The 20,233-nt window shown below is 51.5% G+C and overlaps 1 protein-coding gene across 1 annotated transcript in view; it reads right to left on the reverse strand.

The window, feature by feature from the left end:
• Positions 1-20,233, reverse strand: part of LOC108165464 (optomotor-blind protein) — a 64,578-nt gene that overhangs the window by 2,892 nt on the left and 41,453 nt on the right. Inside the window, exons 4-5 of the mRNA XM_033386876.1 lie at positions 4,071-4,217; positions 3,915-3,991 (exon numbers count right to left, since the gene is read on the reverse strand). Coding sequence (XP_033242767.1) covers positions 3,915-3,991; positions 4,071-4,217 — 224 coding nt within the window. The remainder of the gene's footprint in view (positions 1-3,914; positions 3,992-4,070; positions 4,218-20,233) is intronic.

Below are 20,233 nucleotides of genomic sequence, written 5' to 3' on the forward strand. Positions count from 1 at the left end.
TTGGCCCTGTCCAGGTCCTTATCCTGGCCTTTCAATTTTCATTTTCATTCTTTTTCCGCGCGCTGTTGCTGTTCACACATCAAAGCCGTGGCTGGGCTCACAAATTGGGCAATTTTAGCCACACACACACTCTGGCATGTGTGGTGTGGTGTGTGCGTGTGTGTATCATTATCAGAGAAACCACACCCAAAACCACCCATGCGAACCACCCATTTGCTGGCTGCATTTCTGGCATTGCGCCAGAGGCGTCTTCTTTTACACTTAACTGTTTTTCCACATTCGACCATTTCGGCACCTGGCACATGCATAGGTGTACGAGTACGTATGGGTGTATGGGTGTACGGGTGTGTGAGCCTAATTTAATAGCAAATCAATTTGTGTTAATCCAGGCAACGTATCTGACCCACCCACTTAACTACAAAGGCCAAGAAAGCCAACTCCGAAGTCGGCACGGAGTCGAAGACGGAACGAAAAACAATTGCGGTTCCCGGTGGCGGATGAGGCGTAGAAGGCGGAGGCAGCAGCGCCCAGCTTAGGGCGAAAGATTACATCGAATGTCGATGGGAAAGAAGGGGTGGAAAGGAGGGATTAGGGTGACTAATAACCCTAATAAGCGGGTATTTGGACCTGTTATTGGTATTGTCCCAGCACTGAGTAATGGCATGTATGTATCCAGAGGGTTTATATTTGGATAAGACTCTTCTGAAAGTAAAAATCCTAGCATATCCGAATACTGGGGAAAGAGAGACTTCCATCTGCAAGGCGTTTCCCTGTTGGTGGCCAGATCCGCTCCTGGGTCTCGTCTCACATGCAGCTCGCCCATAAAATTCGGGTGCCCCAGACCCAGACCCAGCCCCAGCCCCAGCCCCAGCCCCAGCCCCAGCCCTGAAGAAGACGTTTATCTTTGCCCTTTTCTCTAGCATTGTTGTTGTGTGCCGAAGTGAACGCCCTGCATCAGGGGCCCCCTCTGGCTGGATGGAGGAAGAAATTGCGCCGTTTTGTGTGCTCTGTAATTTTTGAATTACGTCTAAATTTGCGGCTTAAACAGCCCAACAACGCCCACAAAAGCTCGCCCACCGACCCCTCACCTTTTCCCACCTCTCGTTCTATCGTTCTCTCAGGCGCTCCCTCTCCAGATCTTTCCCGTGCTGTTTCCCCATCTATATCTCGTATATCTATATCTCGCTCTACTGCCAAGAGTTCATATCCGCTCGAGAGACTGCCTATTGTCAACTAACGCCTCGGGCTTTCTAGCCTCTCGATGGAAATACAAAAAAAAAATAAGAAAAGGAGAGTGATGCAGTGTGAAGGGCGCAGGGTGCAGGGCGCACGGGGGTTGGGGGCTTGAATAAGTGCTGCTGCTGCTGCTGCTGCTGCTGCTTCTGGGGTGTGAGACCTATTTTTTCTGCTGAGAGAAAAGAAGTTTTCAATTGCTTCGACGGCCGCTGCTGGCTGTTAAAACGTTTTCACTTTAGATTTCCGGTTCCCATTTCGCCTAAAGGCCATCTCGCGATGGGATGGAATATGCGATTCCGGCGGAAGTTGCGCACTGCGAAGCGGTTAAGCGGCAGGCGGGGAGGCCGGCCAAGGGGTGGAGAGGTGCTTGCCACCAATTAGCATCTCTCGCTGTCTCTCGCTGTGAAGGGCCCTCATTGGCATCGGCATTAGCATTGGCATCAGGAGCCACAACACCCATCGTTGACTCTTTGTCGTCATGGCATTGTTGTTCTTGCCGCTAATGAAGGGGCTGGGCTGCTCACGGCCGAGGGTGGGGGGTCCGGAAGGGTTGAAAGGTTACAGAAGCAGACGGAGACACCAACAGAGAGAGAAGAGAGCCGACCTGGAGACCTGGACCACAGACAGGGGCAAAAAAGAGTTGACTAAGTCGTCACTAATTGCCAGGGATTTTCGGCAGGACTACAGCTCAAAGTTCTGCCCGCCCTCCTCACTCTTGCTCGCTGGAATTGTAAGCGGTTTAGCGGTTTTTTCTGGCTCCCCAGCCCCTGCACCAGCCCATGCACCAGCCCTTGCCCCTGCCACAGACCCTGCCGGCATTTAATTAACAATTGACGCAAGTTTTTTGTGCCCTGCCTCCCTGCCACCCCCCCCCCCCCAGAAACGGAATGACAGTCTTTGACTGACTGAATGACTGAACTGCCAACTTGCTGTCACATCAATGACCCGGAAAATTCTGTGATTTTTACTTTTCTATTTTGTTGTTGTTGTTGGTATCTTTTTTTTTGGCACAAAGTGGAAAACAATTTTGTGGCCACAAGACACGGGGCGCTGATGGTGGGTGGGTGGAAAAGTGGAAAAGCTCTGGCTTAGACAACAGACACGCTAATGCCAATCAAGGCTGAAGTAATCAGTGGAAAAAGGGCAACCAAAAAACCGAGAGCCCAGAGCCCAGAACCCAGAACCCAGAACCCGATTTGAGTAAATTGTTTGTGTCAATGGGAGAGAGCCGGAATGCACGATGATATAGGAGCCGCCTTGTCATCGCTGGCATACAGACTGAAAATTGATTTGTAACGTTTAGCATGGACATAGACATAGACCTAGACATGGGGATGGACAGGGACAGGGACACGGACAGGGACACGGACAGGGACACTGACGCGGACATGGAAATGGACATGGACAGGCGGGGGCAAGGCCATTCCTCCATTAAATGTCATTCATCATTATTCTAAGTCAGAGAATCACAGGAGCCACCTAGCACCCATCTACAGGCCCCCACTGTGGCCTTGTGGGCGGAGAGATGTGGGTGTGTGTGGGTGTGTGGCCGGAAACCGGAACCACTCCAAGTGGGGAGCCTTGGAATCACTTTCCTCCTGCGCTCTTCCATGGAGAGCGACAGAAAGAGAGATAGATATTGGAAAATCTCTGTTGGTGAAAAGTCAAAGCATTTTGACCAACATCATTGCCCCTCAGGGGGTCGATGGGTCGCTAAAACAGTGCAGCAGTGGGACGGGACGGGACGGGGTGGGGTGGGGTGGATGCCAGAAGCCAGCAGTCAGCAGCTAACAGGAAATTGAAATCAATCCATCAATATGGATTACATGTTCGAGCTGCTGCTGCTGCTGCTGCTGTGAGGTGCCAGTCATCAACATTATCGGATGGAGGAGGATGGAGGACGGCTACCAAAAGCCAGGGGCATCATTAAACAGGAACAACATCATTCCGGCCACACCACCTCGGCCTCGCCACCGCATCCCTGGAGTGGCAGCTTTTGTATGACTTGCAATTTGACAATCTGCAGGCTAATTAGTTCCGCATAGATTTGACAAACATTAATGTCGTCTCTCCGCTCCGTTCCGTTCCGTTCAGTTCGGTTCAGTTCTGTTTTTGTTTTAATCAAGCCCCAAACAGAAATAGAGCTGTAATAGGGATACGGATACAGATACAGATAGAGATGGCAAGCAGAAAGAGATACAAACAGAACAGAACAGAAATAGAGATGACCAGATATCCCCCCTCCCCGAAAACTCTGTCCAGCGACAAATTAGTTGAGTCCCAGAGTCCTGCAGCAAAGTTGCCGATTGTCCGACAGCCACAAAAGGGCAAACGATTTGCCCAAAGCAGTATCTTCTCCTGCTCTCCTCTTCCGCCACCAGCCCTTTAGCGCATCCTTTGCGAGTCCTGATTAGTCTGCCTTTTGATAATGGAAAAAGGGACACAGAGAGGGGAAACATTCGGCCTGGAAAGGAGTGCATTTTAGGAAGAGGGAGCTGCTTTCTGTAGGTACACAGGACATGTATTTAGACTGTTGAAAGTATCCCTTTTCCAAAAGGAACGCCATCCTTCGCTATCAGGTTTCTTTGCTTGTTCTAATAGAGTAGATCTATAGATAGATCTATCGCCAATTGATCTATCAGCGCTTTAAACCCTCTTCGTACTCCAGTGATACTTACTTCTTTTCCCTTTTTCCAGCACCAGTATCACGAAAGCCCTTCGCAAAGGGATTGTTGTCGATTTTCAGTTGAGTTATCTGCCAAGGAAGAAACAAGAGATTAGTACAGATCGGATCGGATGAAACGGGATGGTCCAAGGGACCATGGGACACTTACCTTCTCGTTTTGATATGCAGTTACGGCTATGAACTCGGTCTCCTTGAACACGTACGTGCGAAATGTGGAGTACGGCAGCTTCAGGATGTCGTTGGCGCGCACCAGGTGGAAACGCGGCTGATACTTGTGCATCGAGTTCAGTATGGTCTGTTGGAGAGCGGGAGATACAACGGATGGAGAACGGAAGGGCGGATTAGTGAGCTTGTCCTGCAACTGTGGCCAGTGCAACCAACCAAAGAATACCAAAAAAACCAACGACGAACCCAAAACGAACGACGAAGCCTGAAAAACCCTGACTCTGACGCGGCGGCCCTAACTTGACAAAACTCACACACAGCGGAATCCAGAGACGCCGTGGATTGGCAACGGCTTAGGCCGAAAATGCAGCGACATGGCTGACGGTTGCAACATCAGCAGCGACCACCCACCAGAGAGCACGAGGAGAGCACTGGGAGGACGCGGAGGAGAGCTCCAGCTGGGGACAAAGGAGACTTGACAGAGAAGAGAGAGCCAGAAGGGACTGCGACTGCGACTGGGACTGGGACTGGGACTGCCACTGCGATTGTGGTGCTGTGGTGCTGTTACCAATACAAAGTTGTGTCATAAAATATGAATTTGTCTGCCTTAGTCAGTCGCAGAGACCCAGACCCCCCAAGCAATCCCAAGCCTTCCTGCAACCTTCGTTCGAAAACAGCAGCCCCAAGCCCCCCTCTGAATCCAAGGCATTTCGATCCGCTTCGGCACGGTTCGGTTCGGCTCGGCTCGGGGGGGTGCGACTGTTGCAAAAGGAACACCTTTTTAATTACCATAACTCGTCGCGGCTCGACTTCGATTAAGCGACAAACAGGCCTAGACCCGGACAGAGTCTCGACAGCCAGTTTGTTGCCGCTGCGTGTGGACCCCACAAGCAGCCCCCAGACGCCATTTTGTTCGTGTAATTTCAGAAAAGAGGGGGAAAAAAACTACAAACAACAACAACAACTTGCAGACTTTCGTTGTTTCGACAAGAGAACAACAAAACGAAACAACGAGCGAGCGAATGAAACGGAATGAGGCAACAACAACAACAACAACAAAAAAAAAACCAGCCAGCAGCAACCAGCAACCAACCCACAATGTGTATCTCATAGAACGAACGTGTGTCTTGTGCGGCCTCTGGCGGGTATCTGGTACGAGTATCTGGAATCCGAGCCCGATTCGCACGCCTCTTGCGGGCAGGCAGAGGCAGTGCTGCAGCGACCACCAATAGCGAGGGCCAGCGCAAGGTGTGACTAATGTGAGTGCTGTGAATAGCATTCATTTGGGGATGGATTAACGGCCAGCCGAATGGGTGGAATCGAGTGGAAGAGATGCTCGAAGTGCTTTAAATGAATAGCCAGATGATCATGTGAAACCAAATCGGCGCATGATGTCATTCCTTTATGGGAAATTTGAACTGTGAATCAACGTGGAATCTGGCAATAACGCTCTCATTGCCTTTGTTGGAATTTATCCAATCAATGGAGGGGTGTCGGGGTCCCATCAGCGCTCCACTCCTAGCCCCTCATTCAACGCACTCATTCATTCCACCCATTCACATTCACCGCACTCATTAGTATGAATACAGCGCACTCGGTCGAACACTTCACGTGTCCGAAACCAAGTCCAAAAAGGAGCAAAAAAAAACTGATTAATTGCCCGCCATTTTGAACTAAACGCTTTTTTCTCCAACCTTCCCGCAAAGCTCCGCCACCGCCTTCTTGGCCCCCTCCCCACACTCTTTCACTCCGAGGATTGCCTTTTAAAGGCAAACACTTTATGGCCGGCTGATCCGCGCGGCGCTCATCAATCAAACACACAGCCGAACAGTGGGTGATTTTAGCAATCTAGCTCGGAAAAAGTCCAATTTCAATTCCCGCCAAATTTTGCATTGACAAAGTAACTGAACGTTTAGTTTAGTTTTTACTTCAAACAATTCCTTCATTTTCTTCAATATTGAAAATACATTCATAATGCGCTTTCTTATCTTTTAAGCCGTTCCTTTTTCCGTGCTCGATTGGTCCGATCGCCCACTGTGAGCCGAAGCGAACCAAATCGAACCGAGCCGAACACACTCGCAGTCGCAGTCGCAGTCAGTCGCAGCGAACCAAATCGAACCCGAGCTTTCGAGCTCGATCGAGTCGAAGCGCCGCCGTCGCTGCGCCGCAGTCCATAAATCGCTGGCAAAACGCGTCGCAAACGCGTCCTCTACTTAAAACGTCATTTGCTAATTTGCTTGAAATTTATTGACACATAAATTCATTTTGCTCAACAGCAACAATCATAATTACGCCTGTCTGTGGTGCATGTGTGTGTCTAGAATTTATTGATAAAACAATTTGCATTATTACGTTAATTTTTCATTCGCCCCAAACCACCAAATCCCCCTTCTCCTCCTCCTGTGCTCTGGCATAGCCTAAGGCGCAAAATTGTCATTTAAAATGTCATTTTGCTGTCGAGTCGAGTCGAGTTGAATTGAGTTGAGTTGAGTTTGTGCCGAGTTTGAATTGCGATTTAAATGAAAATAACCGTGAAGATAGCCATAAAAATATAAGCATGCCATGCAATGCAATGTGGCTGCTGTGCTGCTGCTGCTACTTTTTTTTCATTTCAGTTTGTCCAAATGGGAATAAACAAGTCTAATTAGACGTGAAGTGCGATTACACACCCAACACACACAGCCGGCAGGCAGGCAGCACAGCACAGCACAGCACACAGCCATCCATCAGATTGATGTCTGGCTCTGTCTCGTGATTGACGTGGCTGATTGAATTGATTGGCGAACAAAACCAAACCAAAGCACAGCAAAGCAAATGCAATTATGCATCAAATATTGCCTAGATTTTTAGCACATATGATTGCCATAGCCGGATAGCCACATGGCACATTGCGGCACGTATCTGGAGTGCAGCAAACATCGTCACGATGTGCAGCAACATCCAAGGAGTTGCATCTTTGGCTTTGGCGTTGGCTTTGGTGATTGCTCTCCTCTCTTTCCGTATTCTTCTCTCGCATATTGACAAAGTACGAGTACAATCCAATCCGTGGAGCAGTTAATCACTCTATATATCGCCCCGGGTGACAACTGATTGAGCCGCCGGCGGTCAATACCAAAAATGGTGCGACAATTTTTGCCCCCCGGCCCAGCCCCAGGCCAGCCTTCCTTCTGCTGGCACGGTTGTTGCATCTTGCTGTTGCTGCTACGTGTTGCTACTTAAAGTTGCATCTGCACCCAGCTTGAGCTTTCAGTTCGCTCTCTCTCTCGCTCTGCTCCTGCTACTGCTGCACTCCTCCCGCTCCACGGAGCAACACGTTTGTTTTGGGCTTTTGCGTGTTGATTGCTAAAAGGTAAAATTGCCTCTGCTTCTGCTGCTGTTGAGATTGCTGTCTCGTTGCTGCTGCTGCTGCTGCTGCTGCTGCTGCTGCCACTGACTGTTGTTGCACACTCATTGTTGGCATATTATCACATAATTTAACTGATGATGGCACTGCTGCTGCTGCTGATGCTGCTGCTGCCGCCTGTCCCGTGTTCGCCTTGTTCGCCACAGCCACAGCCTTGTATGTATGATTGCTGTCGTCAGGTTGTTGCCGGGGTGTTGCTGGAGTGTTGCTGGAGTGTTGCTGGAGTGCCGGACTGCTTGCTGACTGGGTCTGCTGCTGCTGGCGTGCTGGGTTAATTGAATGATCACTCCACACTTTGATTCGATTTGGCATGTAACAACCGCCACAGAGTGGAGTTAACGGTGATCGACGATCCGCTGATTCGCCGATGAGGCGATCGGGCGGCCAAAGTTCAGCGGAGAGGTGCATCGGATCGTGAGTGAATGTCGGAGCTAGGACCGATCACCCGATCACCCGATCACCCGATCACCGATTTGCCGATTGTTGTTGATGGCATAACAAGTTGGCTTTTAATTAACATTAAAGTAGGTTTCTCTCTCTGTCTCTCTCTCTCTCTCTTTTTGAGAACTGAGATCCCTGGATCGTGTGAAGAAGATCGATGCCAAATTGAAATTGCCAGAAAGTGATCAACAGAATGTTTTATTTCTTTGGGTCGAATCGAATCGCATCTTTGGATGAGTGGATAGCTAGATTGTTGGATACATTGATCGTTTGATTGTTGGATGAGCTGATCGCTTGATCTCGTTCGAGACTCATTCTGAGCTTATGTCCAGATGTGGCTGTGGCTAAGTTCTGAGGCACCGCTCAGCATTCCGCATTCAGCATTCAGCTCCGATCAATGGGGATCATCTGGGATCATCTCAGATCAGATCAGCTGAGATCGGACGGGCCTCTGCCTCTGCCTCTGCCTCTGCCTCTGACTCGATGCGGCTCAATTAGGCATCGAGAGAGTTTCGGGGCTAAGCCATTTTCGGCTACCTGTTGACCAATTATGGACATAATTGAAGCGCCGCCGCCACAGCCACTGCCTCCATGCCTCCGTGCCTCCATAGATGACTCAGACTAAGACTAAGACTAAGTCTGGGCTGTTGCTTTATTAAGCTGTTTAAGCTGCTTTTCGAATACACTCAATCGATATGCATATTGAGCGATATACACCATAAATATCAACACGAGACTCTCTCGGATCTGTATGGCTCTGGTCTTAAGGCGAAACATGTCTTAATTAAGCCAGCGGATCAGGTAGAAGGCAGAAGGTAGAGAGGTAGTCCCGAGCCCGAGCCCGAGTCCGAGTCCGGGTCCCAGACAGGGCCACCATGCTGCGGCCCCTCTACCTCATATTAATCTGTAAATTATGCATAATTTTAATTTCCCAAAAGAGAAAGAGAAGAGAATCAGAGTCACAGAGTCGCCACAGCCACCCAAGAGTCACAGGCCAGGCCACACTCTACTCCGGACATGTCAAAACTCTCATGTTGGATGGAACTGCATCCCAAGAGTCCCAGTCTCAGTCCCAGTCCGAGTCGAATCGAATCGAATTCGCCGCTGCATGTAAATAAACTCAAAATTTATTTACAATTTATAACAATTCTTTTTGGGGTCTCGTCTCCTGGTGGTCGTCGTCTCCGGCAGCAGCGGCAGCGGCAGTGGAATTGTTGGGGAAAATGTTAATTAAATGGATTTACATTTTAATGACAACACGAAGAGAACCGCGAACGCCATGCTCCAGCCGATTGAGATACAGAGCCAAGAGCCAAGAGCCCAGAGCCAGGCGAACAGACAAAAAGAGAGTTGTTGTCGATCGGCAGACCACTCGAATCCAATCCAATCCAATCCCAGCCGGGCAGCCGGGCAGCCAGCCAGCCTGCCGGGCAGCCCACCCCATCTCCATCTTCATCTTGTGCTCTGTTCTGTTCTGTTCTGTTTCTGTTCTTAGTACCCCTGCAGCCAATTGCAAATTTGCTAAACAAAATGGGCGGCGTTTGAGCCACAAAACAGAACCGGGCCGAAACAGAAGCAGCGACGGGTTTGGTTGGGGGCAAAGGCATTCAACATTCGATATTCAATGCAACCTAATGATGCCTTTGCTTGTCTGTGTCTGTTTGAGGTCCGGTGTGGTGCGCTTTTTTGTTGCATGCAAATTGATCGTGCATCCACCTCCCCCGCTCAGCGGCAGGGGGCAGGGGCCATCGGGCATGGGGCAGTGGCAGCAGTCACAGTCGATTGGCCAGCAGGAGAATGCTCAAGCTGGGAACACGAGTTCTGGCACTCTGTGGCCGCATTTCGATGCGGCCCACTGATTAAACGCGCCCCCACCGCCCCTAGACAGCGGTCCATATCGATATGGGTGTGATTCATCGATAGCCAGGGGTCATAGGTAGCTCCAACATTCTTTTGTGAGATATATCGACACATCAGTCATCGATCATTTATCGATTCCATTTTCACTTTGATGGCCTTTCTGCGATTTCGCTAGATAAACCAGAGCAATCGGATCAAATCAGATTCCGCATTGTATCGATTACAAATTCGATTTGTAAAACCCCCCACGCCGCAGTCTTCAAGTAAAGACAGCCATAAATTTGTTGCCTTAAAGACGCTGCGCCAGGGCCAATGCGATGACATTTATCGATTTATAATCGATGCGTATGGCGTCATTAATAATCGTTTTGTATTTGCCACCCACATGCCAGCCACAAACTGCAACTACCTCGCCTCCTGCCTCCTGCCTCCTGCCTCCCCCGTCCCCGCCCCCGTCTCCGTCCAGCAGCTGTCGGCGAGGGCCATAAATTTGCCGCTGGTCAAAAGCATCTGAAGTCCGCCGCCGCCGCTTATAAATGAGCCCGGGTTATGGCTCACAGCCACATCCACAGCCACAGCCACATCCCCCATAGATACGATAAACGAGGATGATCCAGGGGCACGCCGGCTAATGGTTGATAGCTACCGCTGTCCCCGCTGCGTCTCCGCCGTCTCCGATATCCTCTGTCTCACGGCTCACGGCACTCGGCACTCGGCTCTCGGTCTTTGGTCTATCAACGAATGACAAATATTTCAAATGATTTCAACACTTTGCCAATGCCGCCGCCGCTGCCCGATCGAGCTAGAGGAGGGGCTGTGGCTGTGGCTGTGGCTGTGGCTGCGGCTACGGCTATAACTGCGACTGGGGCTGGCTCGATGATTTGCGTTTTATTGCAGCTAATAAATTGAATGGCGACCCACCACTGAGAGCCGCGCCGCCTGCCACCAGCCACCAGCGACCAGCAACAGCACCACCACCAAAGAGTGGCTTCAATCGAGTCTCGGCCAACAATTTCGCGTTGACTATTTGTTGCGATAAGCAGCGGTGGCAGTGGGCTCTTCTCTTCTGTTCTGTTCTGTTCTGCTGCGTTGCATGCAACATGCAAGCAGCCACACCAGAGAAAACGTGCAACGTGCAACTGCTGCCTGCTGCCTGCTGCCTTCTGCCTGCTGGATGTTGGCTGTTGCCTGTTGGCAGCCGCGCATGCGTGTGTGCATTTCAATGCAACACTGATAAAGGTGTTCAACGCTCGATGACATTAGCACCATCCAAATGCCGCAATCAACTTTGCCTCTGTGCCTCCGTTTCTGTCTCTGTTTGTGGCTCCCTGCCACTGCCGCTGCCACAGCCCGCACTTTTTGCCGTTGCCGTTGCTGTTGCTGTTGCTTTTGTCGTTTTGCCATATTTGTCGGCGCCTTTTGTTCTTCTTTATTAAAAAGGCGAATAATCATAATAAAGAACCAACAACTTCGTCGCTGTCGCGGTGTCGCTGTGTCGCTGTGTCTCTGTGTCGTTGTGTCGCTGACGTTGTTGTCGTCCATTTAGCCACTGAGTTTTGGTTGAGCAACCGCTTCTTCCAAGCTTGTTTTCATACTGGGCCTGGCTCTCTGCCTGGGCTTCAGGTTTGGGTTTGGGTCGGGGATTGGGTCTGGGTCTGGGTTTGGGTTCAGGTTCAGCCGCTCGTTCGGTAGCTGCTAGACTTGGACATTAATCGATAACACTTGAGTATTTTTTCATGTTTTCAGGCGAACCATTAAGCGATTGTCCACCAAAGTTGTTCTCTCTCCGGTGATGGCGATGGCGATGGCGATGGCGATGGTGTGATGTTGCTTAGGCAAATTCATGGTTTTTCCCTCATTGGTGTCTACTGCCTGCCGCATTCCCTCCCTGTTCCACAGTGGCACCATTGGATTGATGGGTTATTATGATGTGGATCTACTAGACTGTGTTTTCCTGAGTCTGTAGGAGTCTTTTATTTGGGCTATCGTTGGTCTGTAGCGCATTCACCTCCTCCACTTGGCCGAATCTCCTTTTCTCTCCTCTCTCTCTCCCTCTCTCTCTCTCTCTATCGGAAGGAGCTTAATGAAATTCAGCTCAAAGTTGAAGCGTTAATGATGATACCTGGTTGGGGTCTCTGGTCGCTGGTCCCATGTCCCAGAGATCCCAATCCCGATCCCTATCCCTATCCCTGCCCCTGTCCCTGCATATCCCCTCTACGGTCAACACTCGGCAATTACTAAAAGACAAATTTATTTGCACGCATGCAGAAGAGTTGTGTGCTGCTGCTGCGGCCTGGGACCAGGGCCTGGGACCGGGACCGGGCTACTGTTCGACAAGTGTTAAGCATAATGCAGACACACTCGCGGCTCCTCGTCGTCGTCGTCGTCGTCGTCTGAGGGGGAGGAGGATGGAGGATGGTGGATGAGGGATGAGGGACTGGGGAGCTGGGACTTTAATTGAAGTGCGGCCCGACTCGCATCATTGACATTAAGTGTCGATAAATTAAGCATACGCAATGTTCGCCCCGCGTTTTTATGAATGGAAGCCGCCGCCTCTCGCGCCACACAAACAAATGCTCAGAGAGAAAGGGAGAGAGGGAGAGCGAAGAGAAGCCTCTGGATAAATGTGAAAGGTTCAGGTTCCACCACTGAGAGATCTGAGGCTGGATCGCGATCCGACCGGACCGGACCGGACCGCCCCTGCCGCCGCATAAATTGCCGATAATTTACTGTATATAAAAATCAACACAAAACATTTTATGTTAATGAAAATAAAAGTGGCGGCGGTGGCGGTGGCGGTGGCGGTGGCGATGGCTGTGGCACTCCAGTGAAAGCCACGCTGATCGGCAGGGTGGTGGGGGAGGAGGAGGTTGATCTCTCGATTCTGGCCAAACAGTAGCCCCCGTGTGTCCGTACGACCGGGGCTCAGAGATAGCCCAGATATCTAGGCAATTAATGGCCAGAGCCAGCGCCAGAGCCAGAGCTAATGAGCCACATTTATTCGGAGCCACAATCAGTGTCAGTTTTGTTCTTAATTTCGCAGCAAATTTTCAAGAAATTCGGGGGTGCCAACGCAACTGGTTTTGGTTTTTATTTGGTTGTTTGTTGTCTTTTTTTGGCCAGGGTCTATCTATTCGTCGCTCGATCGAGAGTGGCTGAGAGGGATCGTTGATCTGTTGTGATCCACGATCCACTGATCCGCCGATGCTTTGAAGACAGCCGCTATCTTATCAGTGCAGGGCACTCGAAGAACGGATCCAGCGAAGCATTAAAATTGGTTTATAACTTAATTACAGCCGTGTCTCTTACAGCCATCGTCTTGGAGAGACATCAGTCAGACGGTCAGACGACCAGAGTCCCCGACAAATCGTCACGTTGTTTAATATTCAAATATTTCGGATTGTGCGCCCAAGAAACGTTTGTTTTTTAATGAATGAAATATAATGGGAATGGCAAGGGGATGGGGCAGGGGAAATGGAAATGAGTCCGTCCGATAATAGGTCAGAGCAGAGTCTCTCTCTCTCTCTCTCTCTCTCTCTCTCTCTCTCTCTCTCTCTCTCTCTCTCTCTCTCTCTCTCTCTCTCTCAGCGTCTATGTGTGTGTGTGTGTGTGTGTGTGTGGGCAGAGCAGAGCAAAACAGTCAGTGGCAGAGACAGAGTCCATCTATTTGCCACACGCTGTGCGGCAGACTCTGTTTTATAGCCACACACTAGCGCTAGTCGAGAGACCTGGATCCCGTGCCCGTGCCCGTGCCCGTGTCCGTATCCGTCCAGCTATTTAAGTTCTTTGCTTAATTAACGAAAGGAAAAGGCCAAGACCAGCGACGAGGCCGAAGCGTAGCGAAGAGCGGGATATAAAAATTAATTAGCAGACCCCGAAATCAAATGCATGAAAACTCTAGCGCAGGGAGCGGAAGAGACCGGGAGAGTGGAGCGGCACCCATTCAGGCATTCATTCAATCACTGCAGAGCCAGAGGTAGAGAGGGTAGAGAGAGAAAGTTCTCCTCCAGGATCCTTGCTCCCAGATCCGTTTGGGAAATCCATAATGTACTGCAGTTTCCACACAAATTTTCTGTATTTTCTGTTTGGGCTCTGGCCTCTCCGCTGCTTCTGTCGCCGCGCTGTTCTTCGACCTGATCACACAATTAAGTGTTAAATTATGTAAATTATCCCCCCGAAACCCCCTTCCCCCTCCCCACCTGCACACCCTGATTGCTTGTTCGTTTCTTCGTTGATTGAGGAAATTGTCGTCGTTCATTCATATTGGTTTCCTCGCACCAATTTGGCAGCTAATCAGTTTTTGTTGTGTGCTGCAGCGGAAATCGCCCCCCAGTGGCAGTGGCAGTGGCAGTGGCAGTGGCAGTGGCAGTGGCAGGTAGGAGAGAAAACGCAGGTCTTATAAGGTAGTAGGTCGTTTCGTCGGTGGTCTGCCCACAATTTCCGTGATCCCACAGCTATGAACTATGCTAATGAGATTCGTCGTCGATGGCCGATGGCCGATGGCCGATGGTCCAAAAGAATCCGAAAGAAAGTCAACAAAATAACAAAATTCAAACTACAAAAACAACAACAAAGAAAAACATTAATTTAAAATGCGTTACAGAAACAGAAACAGAGACAGAAACAGAAACCAGGGGGCCAGCTAGAGGGGGCCAGAGGGCCAGAGAGCCAGAGAGCCAGGGAGAGAGCATCCTCATGAAAGCCATAAAAATGTGCGTTAATAACATTGCCGCCAAAGTGAAGTTGGCAATAAAATGGCAGATTCATGTGACGATGACGATACCGATGAGAGGACGACGGAACGACGGAACGATGGAACGATGACAACGACGAGAACGACCGGCGAGAACGATGGCTACGATGGCCACGATGTCCACGATGGCGCTGCTACCGATGCGTTTCGGTGGGAAATACAACGGCCGGCCCCGGCGACCTATGCCAAGTACTACATATCGATCCCAGGCAGGACATAAAAATTTACGTCCCATAAATATCCACACAAGGCTGCTGATGTTGCTGTTGCTGCTGCTGTTGCAGATTCGCATTTATGCGTTTAATGATAAAGAAGAATGGGGAATGGGGCTACCTCCGACTGTGGCTGGGGCAGGGGCGGGCGCAGAGGCAGGGGCCTGCGTAGCAAGCTGCCAGCGGTAGCCACCTTAAGTGCCGCATTGCGTTTTTGCATCGCCGGCCACACACACACAGAGAGACACCACTACACACACGACAAGCGGAGCATCTACCCGTCTGCTGGTGCATCTCATCCGGTGGTCCAAGAGGGACCGGTGGAAGAGGGGAGGGGCACAAATGAGGAACCCTGATAAGGCGCCCAATGTGGGGCCACCGCTGGGGGAAAAGCCAGCAGCTGGTGCAGTGATGGGGCGAGCAGCGGGATCACCGGGAAATGGCGCCTCTCTCTGGGGTGGCCTCTCAGTGGATCGGGGGACTGTCCAGGTGTTGGCAATGATTGGGAGCAGCATCCACTAGATTCTAAGACCAGCTGGCTAAGCTAAGACCTGGGTCCGAGGGGCACCCGAGGATGAAAGAGGGATCGTAAAAAGGAAAGGTAATTACTGTCTTTTTCTGTCTCGTTTTTGGGGCTACTTGGATCCCCGCCCGTGTCCCATGCGAAACCCGTTAGGTTTTGGGCCGGGCCAGCAGTGAGAACGACCTTGTCGCCGCATTTGCTCCCTCCGGCTCTCCCTCTCTCTCTCTCTCTCTCGGTGTCTGTCTGTCTGTCGGTTCGTTTGTGCCTAATTAACAAGTTGGCGGCCGCGTCGGTCAGCGCACGCCCAACAAGAGCAGGCAGCACAAGTTGCAACATCTCCAGCAGAGGCGCAGAGAGCAGAGGGGCAGAGGGGCAGAGGGGCCCGCACAATTGGCATTGAAACGAACGCATTTCATGCAAAGCAGAAGGAGAAGCAGGGGCAGGCGAAAGGCGACAGGCGGTGGGGGCATGGAGGGAGCTGTGTGCCCCCAAAAAGCTTGTTACAGGACGGCGGCTTAGCCGGCGCCTGTGTTGCCGCCGTCGCGTCGCACTGCCCAACTCTTTGCCCCAAGATGAATGTGTGTCGTTGTCGTTGTTGTCGGCGGCAGCAGCAGCAAGCAGCAAGCAGCCGCAGCAGCAGCAGCAGCAGCAGCGGTTCGTTGTCAGGCCTTGTATTTCGTATGTAATTGGCTTTGGGCTTGGGGCTTGGAGCTTGGGGTTTTGGGCTTGGGGGCCTGCTTAAATAGATGGCGACTGGCGTCACCTGTCGCCCACTGTCGCTTGTCGTTCCCCAAAGCTCGTAGTTCACTTTTCAACGGGCAGCATGCCCCTGCCCCGTGTCCGTGCCCCGTTCCCCGTTCCCCGTTCCCCTGGACCATGTGGACCTCTGTGGCGACACATCGGCATCGCATCGGCATCGGCAACCAAAAAGCCAAAGACATTTGCAAATCTTTTGTTTCTCATGTCCGATCATTTCTCATATAGAGGCGAGAGGCTGCCCAGGCCAGCGACCAGCGAACAGCGACGACGACAACCGACGACAAAGGCATACCGCAGGCGCCAGCCCGAAACCCAAAGAGGAGAAAAAGAGCTCAACCTCGAAGGAAAATAAAATAAAAGAGCCCAGACGATGACGACAACGACGACGACGACGAGGCCACCAGCAGCAGCAGCAGCAGCAGCAGCGACGGCAGCGGCCGCGGCCAGTGTCCAGCCAAAACGAGGAGTCAGAGGGTCCCACAGAGAAGGGACTGGGGGCGGGCGGGGACTGAGCACGAGCTTTTGTCCAGAGCTGAGACGAGCGCCACAGGATGGTCATGGGGCCTTGGCATTGTCTTCTTCGTCGAGGAGGAGCGACGACATTCAAATCTTAACTCGAAATCAACGACGACGATTGAACGCGACTCGGAGAGCCAGCGAGAGAGAGAGAGAGAGAGAGAGAGAGAGAGCGAGAGAGAGATACTCGACTCGGATCTTGGGTCCCAGGTCCAAAACAAATTCGAACTGCCAAAATAATAAGCGTCCCCATCTCCAGACTCTGGCGGCTGCCCCTCTCTTGGCAGCTCCTTCTGCAGTTTTATGGGGGCCAAAGGAGAGACAGAGAGACAGAGGGACAAAGAGACAGAGGCTGGCTGAAGGTCGCCCTGTACCGGGGACTAACGCCAGTCGCCTGGCTGGTCGCGGTGGTCGCCTGCTTCTGGCCTGCCATAAAATTTTTGAAACAAACCCCAGGCCGAGGGACCCAGGCAGTCCCCAGCTCCAGATAAGAGATTTTTGCTGAAAACTCGTGCGCGATTCAAGCCAAAGGAAGGCAGCAGCAGCATCGGCGACCGGTTACCGGTTTCATATATTGATGACGACGATTTTGGAGCCCCTCGCGGTCCTAACTGCATAAAATTTGTTTGTCGCCAGAGCTGGGAGCTGCGAGTTGGTGCTGGAGCTGGAGCTGGAGCTGGAGCTGAAGTCAGCGCCAGGCATACAAATTGGCTTTGGCCACGTCTTCGAGTTGGGTTCTAGATCTGCCTGCCTGCTTGCCTCCTGGTGGAGAGAGGCCATGGGCTGCGGCTGCGGCTGCGGCTGGCGTCGGTAGCAGGGCTGTTTAGATGGCTATCAGTAAATAGAACACAAATGAAATTCATCGATAGAAATCGAAATCGACAAGGAGCCAGCCGCCACGGGGGCGGTTAACCAAATCAAAGGGCCACAAAGGCAGCAGCCCCCGCCCCCGCCACCACACCAGCCCCCGCCGCACGTTGTCGTGGCAGCCATGTGATGGAGTACACATGTTGCCGTGCACTTCTTCCAGCCTTCTCCTGGGCACGACAACAACATGGCCAACAACAGCTCCAGAGCTGCTCTCTGAGCCAAAGCCAGAGCCAGTGGGCGGCCCCGGGGCATTGACAACCCACGGGGGCTGACCTTTTGCCAGCCACAAACAGCAGACGGCAGACAGAAGACGGAGAACGGAGAACGGAGAACGGCAGGAGACAACAGACGGCCGACGGCAGACGGTAGACCGTAGACGGCAGCCAAATGGCTCGACAAACTACAAGCAGTGCAACACTTTTAGCCACCGTCAACGCCACCACCACAAACGCTAGCAGCAGCAGCAGCAGCAACCACAAAGACAGGGCCACAGAGCTACAGAGCCACAGAGAGGCAGAAGGCCGGTGAGTGGTTGGGGGCCAAGCCACCTATCAGCGCGGGCCCTGGCGTTGTCGTGAGCAGCGGGTGGCCACCGCCCCAATGGCCGCCAAATGGCGACACATAGACAGACACACACGCGGGAGGAGGCAGGGAGGGGGAGGGGGAGGGCCTGGAATGGGAGCTGCTTTCGGGGTTAAAAACCAAACTAAAGGATAGTCCCCGAGTAGGCTTTTGGGAAGCAAAGAAACAGAGAATGCAATGGAGGGACGATTATCCCTGCAAAGGTACCTCCCCACGAAAGAAGTGGAGGGAGTGTTGGGGAGGTTTTCCATTAGCGTCGAATACGGGAAGGAATATGAAGATCCAAACTATATTCAGGTGTATATTGGGATCCCTCAATCCCTTCCATTCCATTCTATTCCAGCCCCATGTGGGCCCCAGCAAATGTTTGGTTCAAGTAGCCAGGGCATTAAGCACAAGGCACGACTTGAGTCAATTAATCAATAGGCAGCACAGGCACGGGCACACACAACAATAGAAATCTCTTGAAGCCTTTGGCGACACTCGAGACAGAGAGACAGAGACAAAGCCTCAAAACAGGGGCACACACAGCAGATGAGTGTATAATCTACCTCTAATGATGCTGATGAGGCCTGATGCTGATGCTGTTGCTGTTGCTGCTGCTGCTGCTGCGCTGATGATGATGATGATGATGACAAAAAGCCAAACACGGCAGCAGCCTGGAGGGAGGTCTGTGCCAGAGGACGGGGGCACCCTACTGTCGACAGCCAGCAAGAAGAAGAAGGTTAAGAGGGTAGACCTTAGACAGAGCCTGTCCGCAGCTCATTCTCACATCATTAATTACAAAATTATTGGGTCTCCTCTTCTGCCCAGAAGTCTGTCTGTGTGTGGCTGTAGCTGTGGGTCAGGTAATACTCTGTCGTACACGCAGGTGGATTCGATCGGGAGACGAGATGATTCTGTGTTGATGCCAGCAATTTGGCCGCAGGAACTGTAACAACAACCAGAGATCGTAGCTCAAACAAATCCCCAAAAAACCTAAAGACCAAAAACCAAAGACCAAAAGCAAAATGTTAATTTTCAAATCTTCGTGGGAACTGAAATTAGTAGTTAACACAAATACAAATGCAGATACAGATACGGATTTGATGTGCCTGCGGGCGGCCTACACATATTAGCATTGTTGATTTTTGGACCGGGGAAAGACCCGTCGACATCCGAGGTTCGAGGGTTCGAGGGCCCAGGGGCGCCTAAGTAGTTATTGATATACGAAAATTGTGCACAGCACGCCAGAGATCAGTGCAGATCGGATCAGACCAGCAGATCCATCCCCAATTATAGTGTGCCCTGTGGCCAAGAGAGTATCTCGGTTTCAGCTGGAACTTTGACACAGAAGTCGCCCCAATCTTAGCAGCCTTGGAGTCCAGGGTATTTGGCGGTTCTTAATGCGAGCAGCACTGCACTGGCCAGCCTGTATCTTTCGTGTGTCCATCTATCCGCACCCAGTATCCGCTATAATTGGACCCTAACTGAGTCACTGCCTTCGAGATGATTGACTTCAGACCCGATCCCGATCCCAATCCCGATCCCAATCCAAATCCAAGTCCGAGTCTGAGGCTTCGAGGCAATTAAACGTTTTCGTTTCGTGTGCGTTGTCTTTGGCTGTCTGCTGCTGCTGCTGCGGCTGCCAGCGGAGGATGAGGATGCCATGATTAATATGTTTTTGAGTAGTTCTTAGCCAAGGGCCACAGAGCAGCTAACAAGCCACGACAGGGCTCTGACTCTGGCTGTGGCTTTGGCTCTCCAGCGATGAGAGTGCCAGCCAAGCAACCCGTCAGCCAGTTGGCCGGCTGGGCAGCTAGTCGGTTAGCTGCTTGACAAATTGTTTGTAAATGGCTGCCAGAAAAAACTGGAACACACGCACTCTGGCCGTGGGGTCAAAGTGGGTAGCGCTGTCGGGGTGATGGGGTATGTAGAGTGGCCCAAATGGAGCCACTGATGGATTGATGGAGCCACTGCCGAACGGAGCAGCTGATGAACTGATTATAGAAGCTTCCAAATTTTGGATGTGGGGGAGAGAATGCATTCTTCTAGACTTCCATCGGAATGGGTTTTTATCTGTGATGGGTCCTGGCGTATTCCTCTGGTCTTTTCCCATTATAATCCTGTTATACCATTCTCTTAGTCATCTGAACTTCCCCCAAAGAAGAATTGATGCCTATTCGAATCCCAAGCCAAGTTCCAAACAAAACCGACACAAAAACCGACAGCGACACTCGACTCAGCC

Source organism: Drosophila miranda, chromosome XR (genome assembly GCF_003369915.1).
Source record: "Drosophila miranda strain MSH22 chromosome XR, D.miranda_PacBio2.1, whole genome shotgun sequence".
In the NCBI taxonomy this organism is placed as follows: domain Eukaryota; kingdom Metazoa; phylum Arthropoda; class Insecta; order Diptera; family Drosophilidae; genus Drosophila; species Drosophila miranda.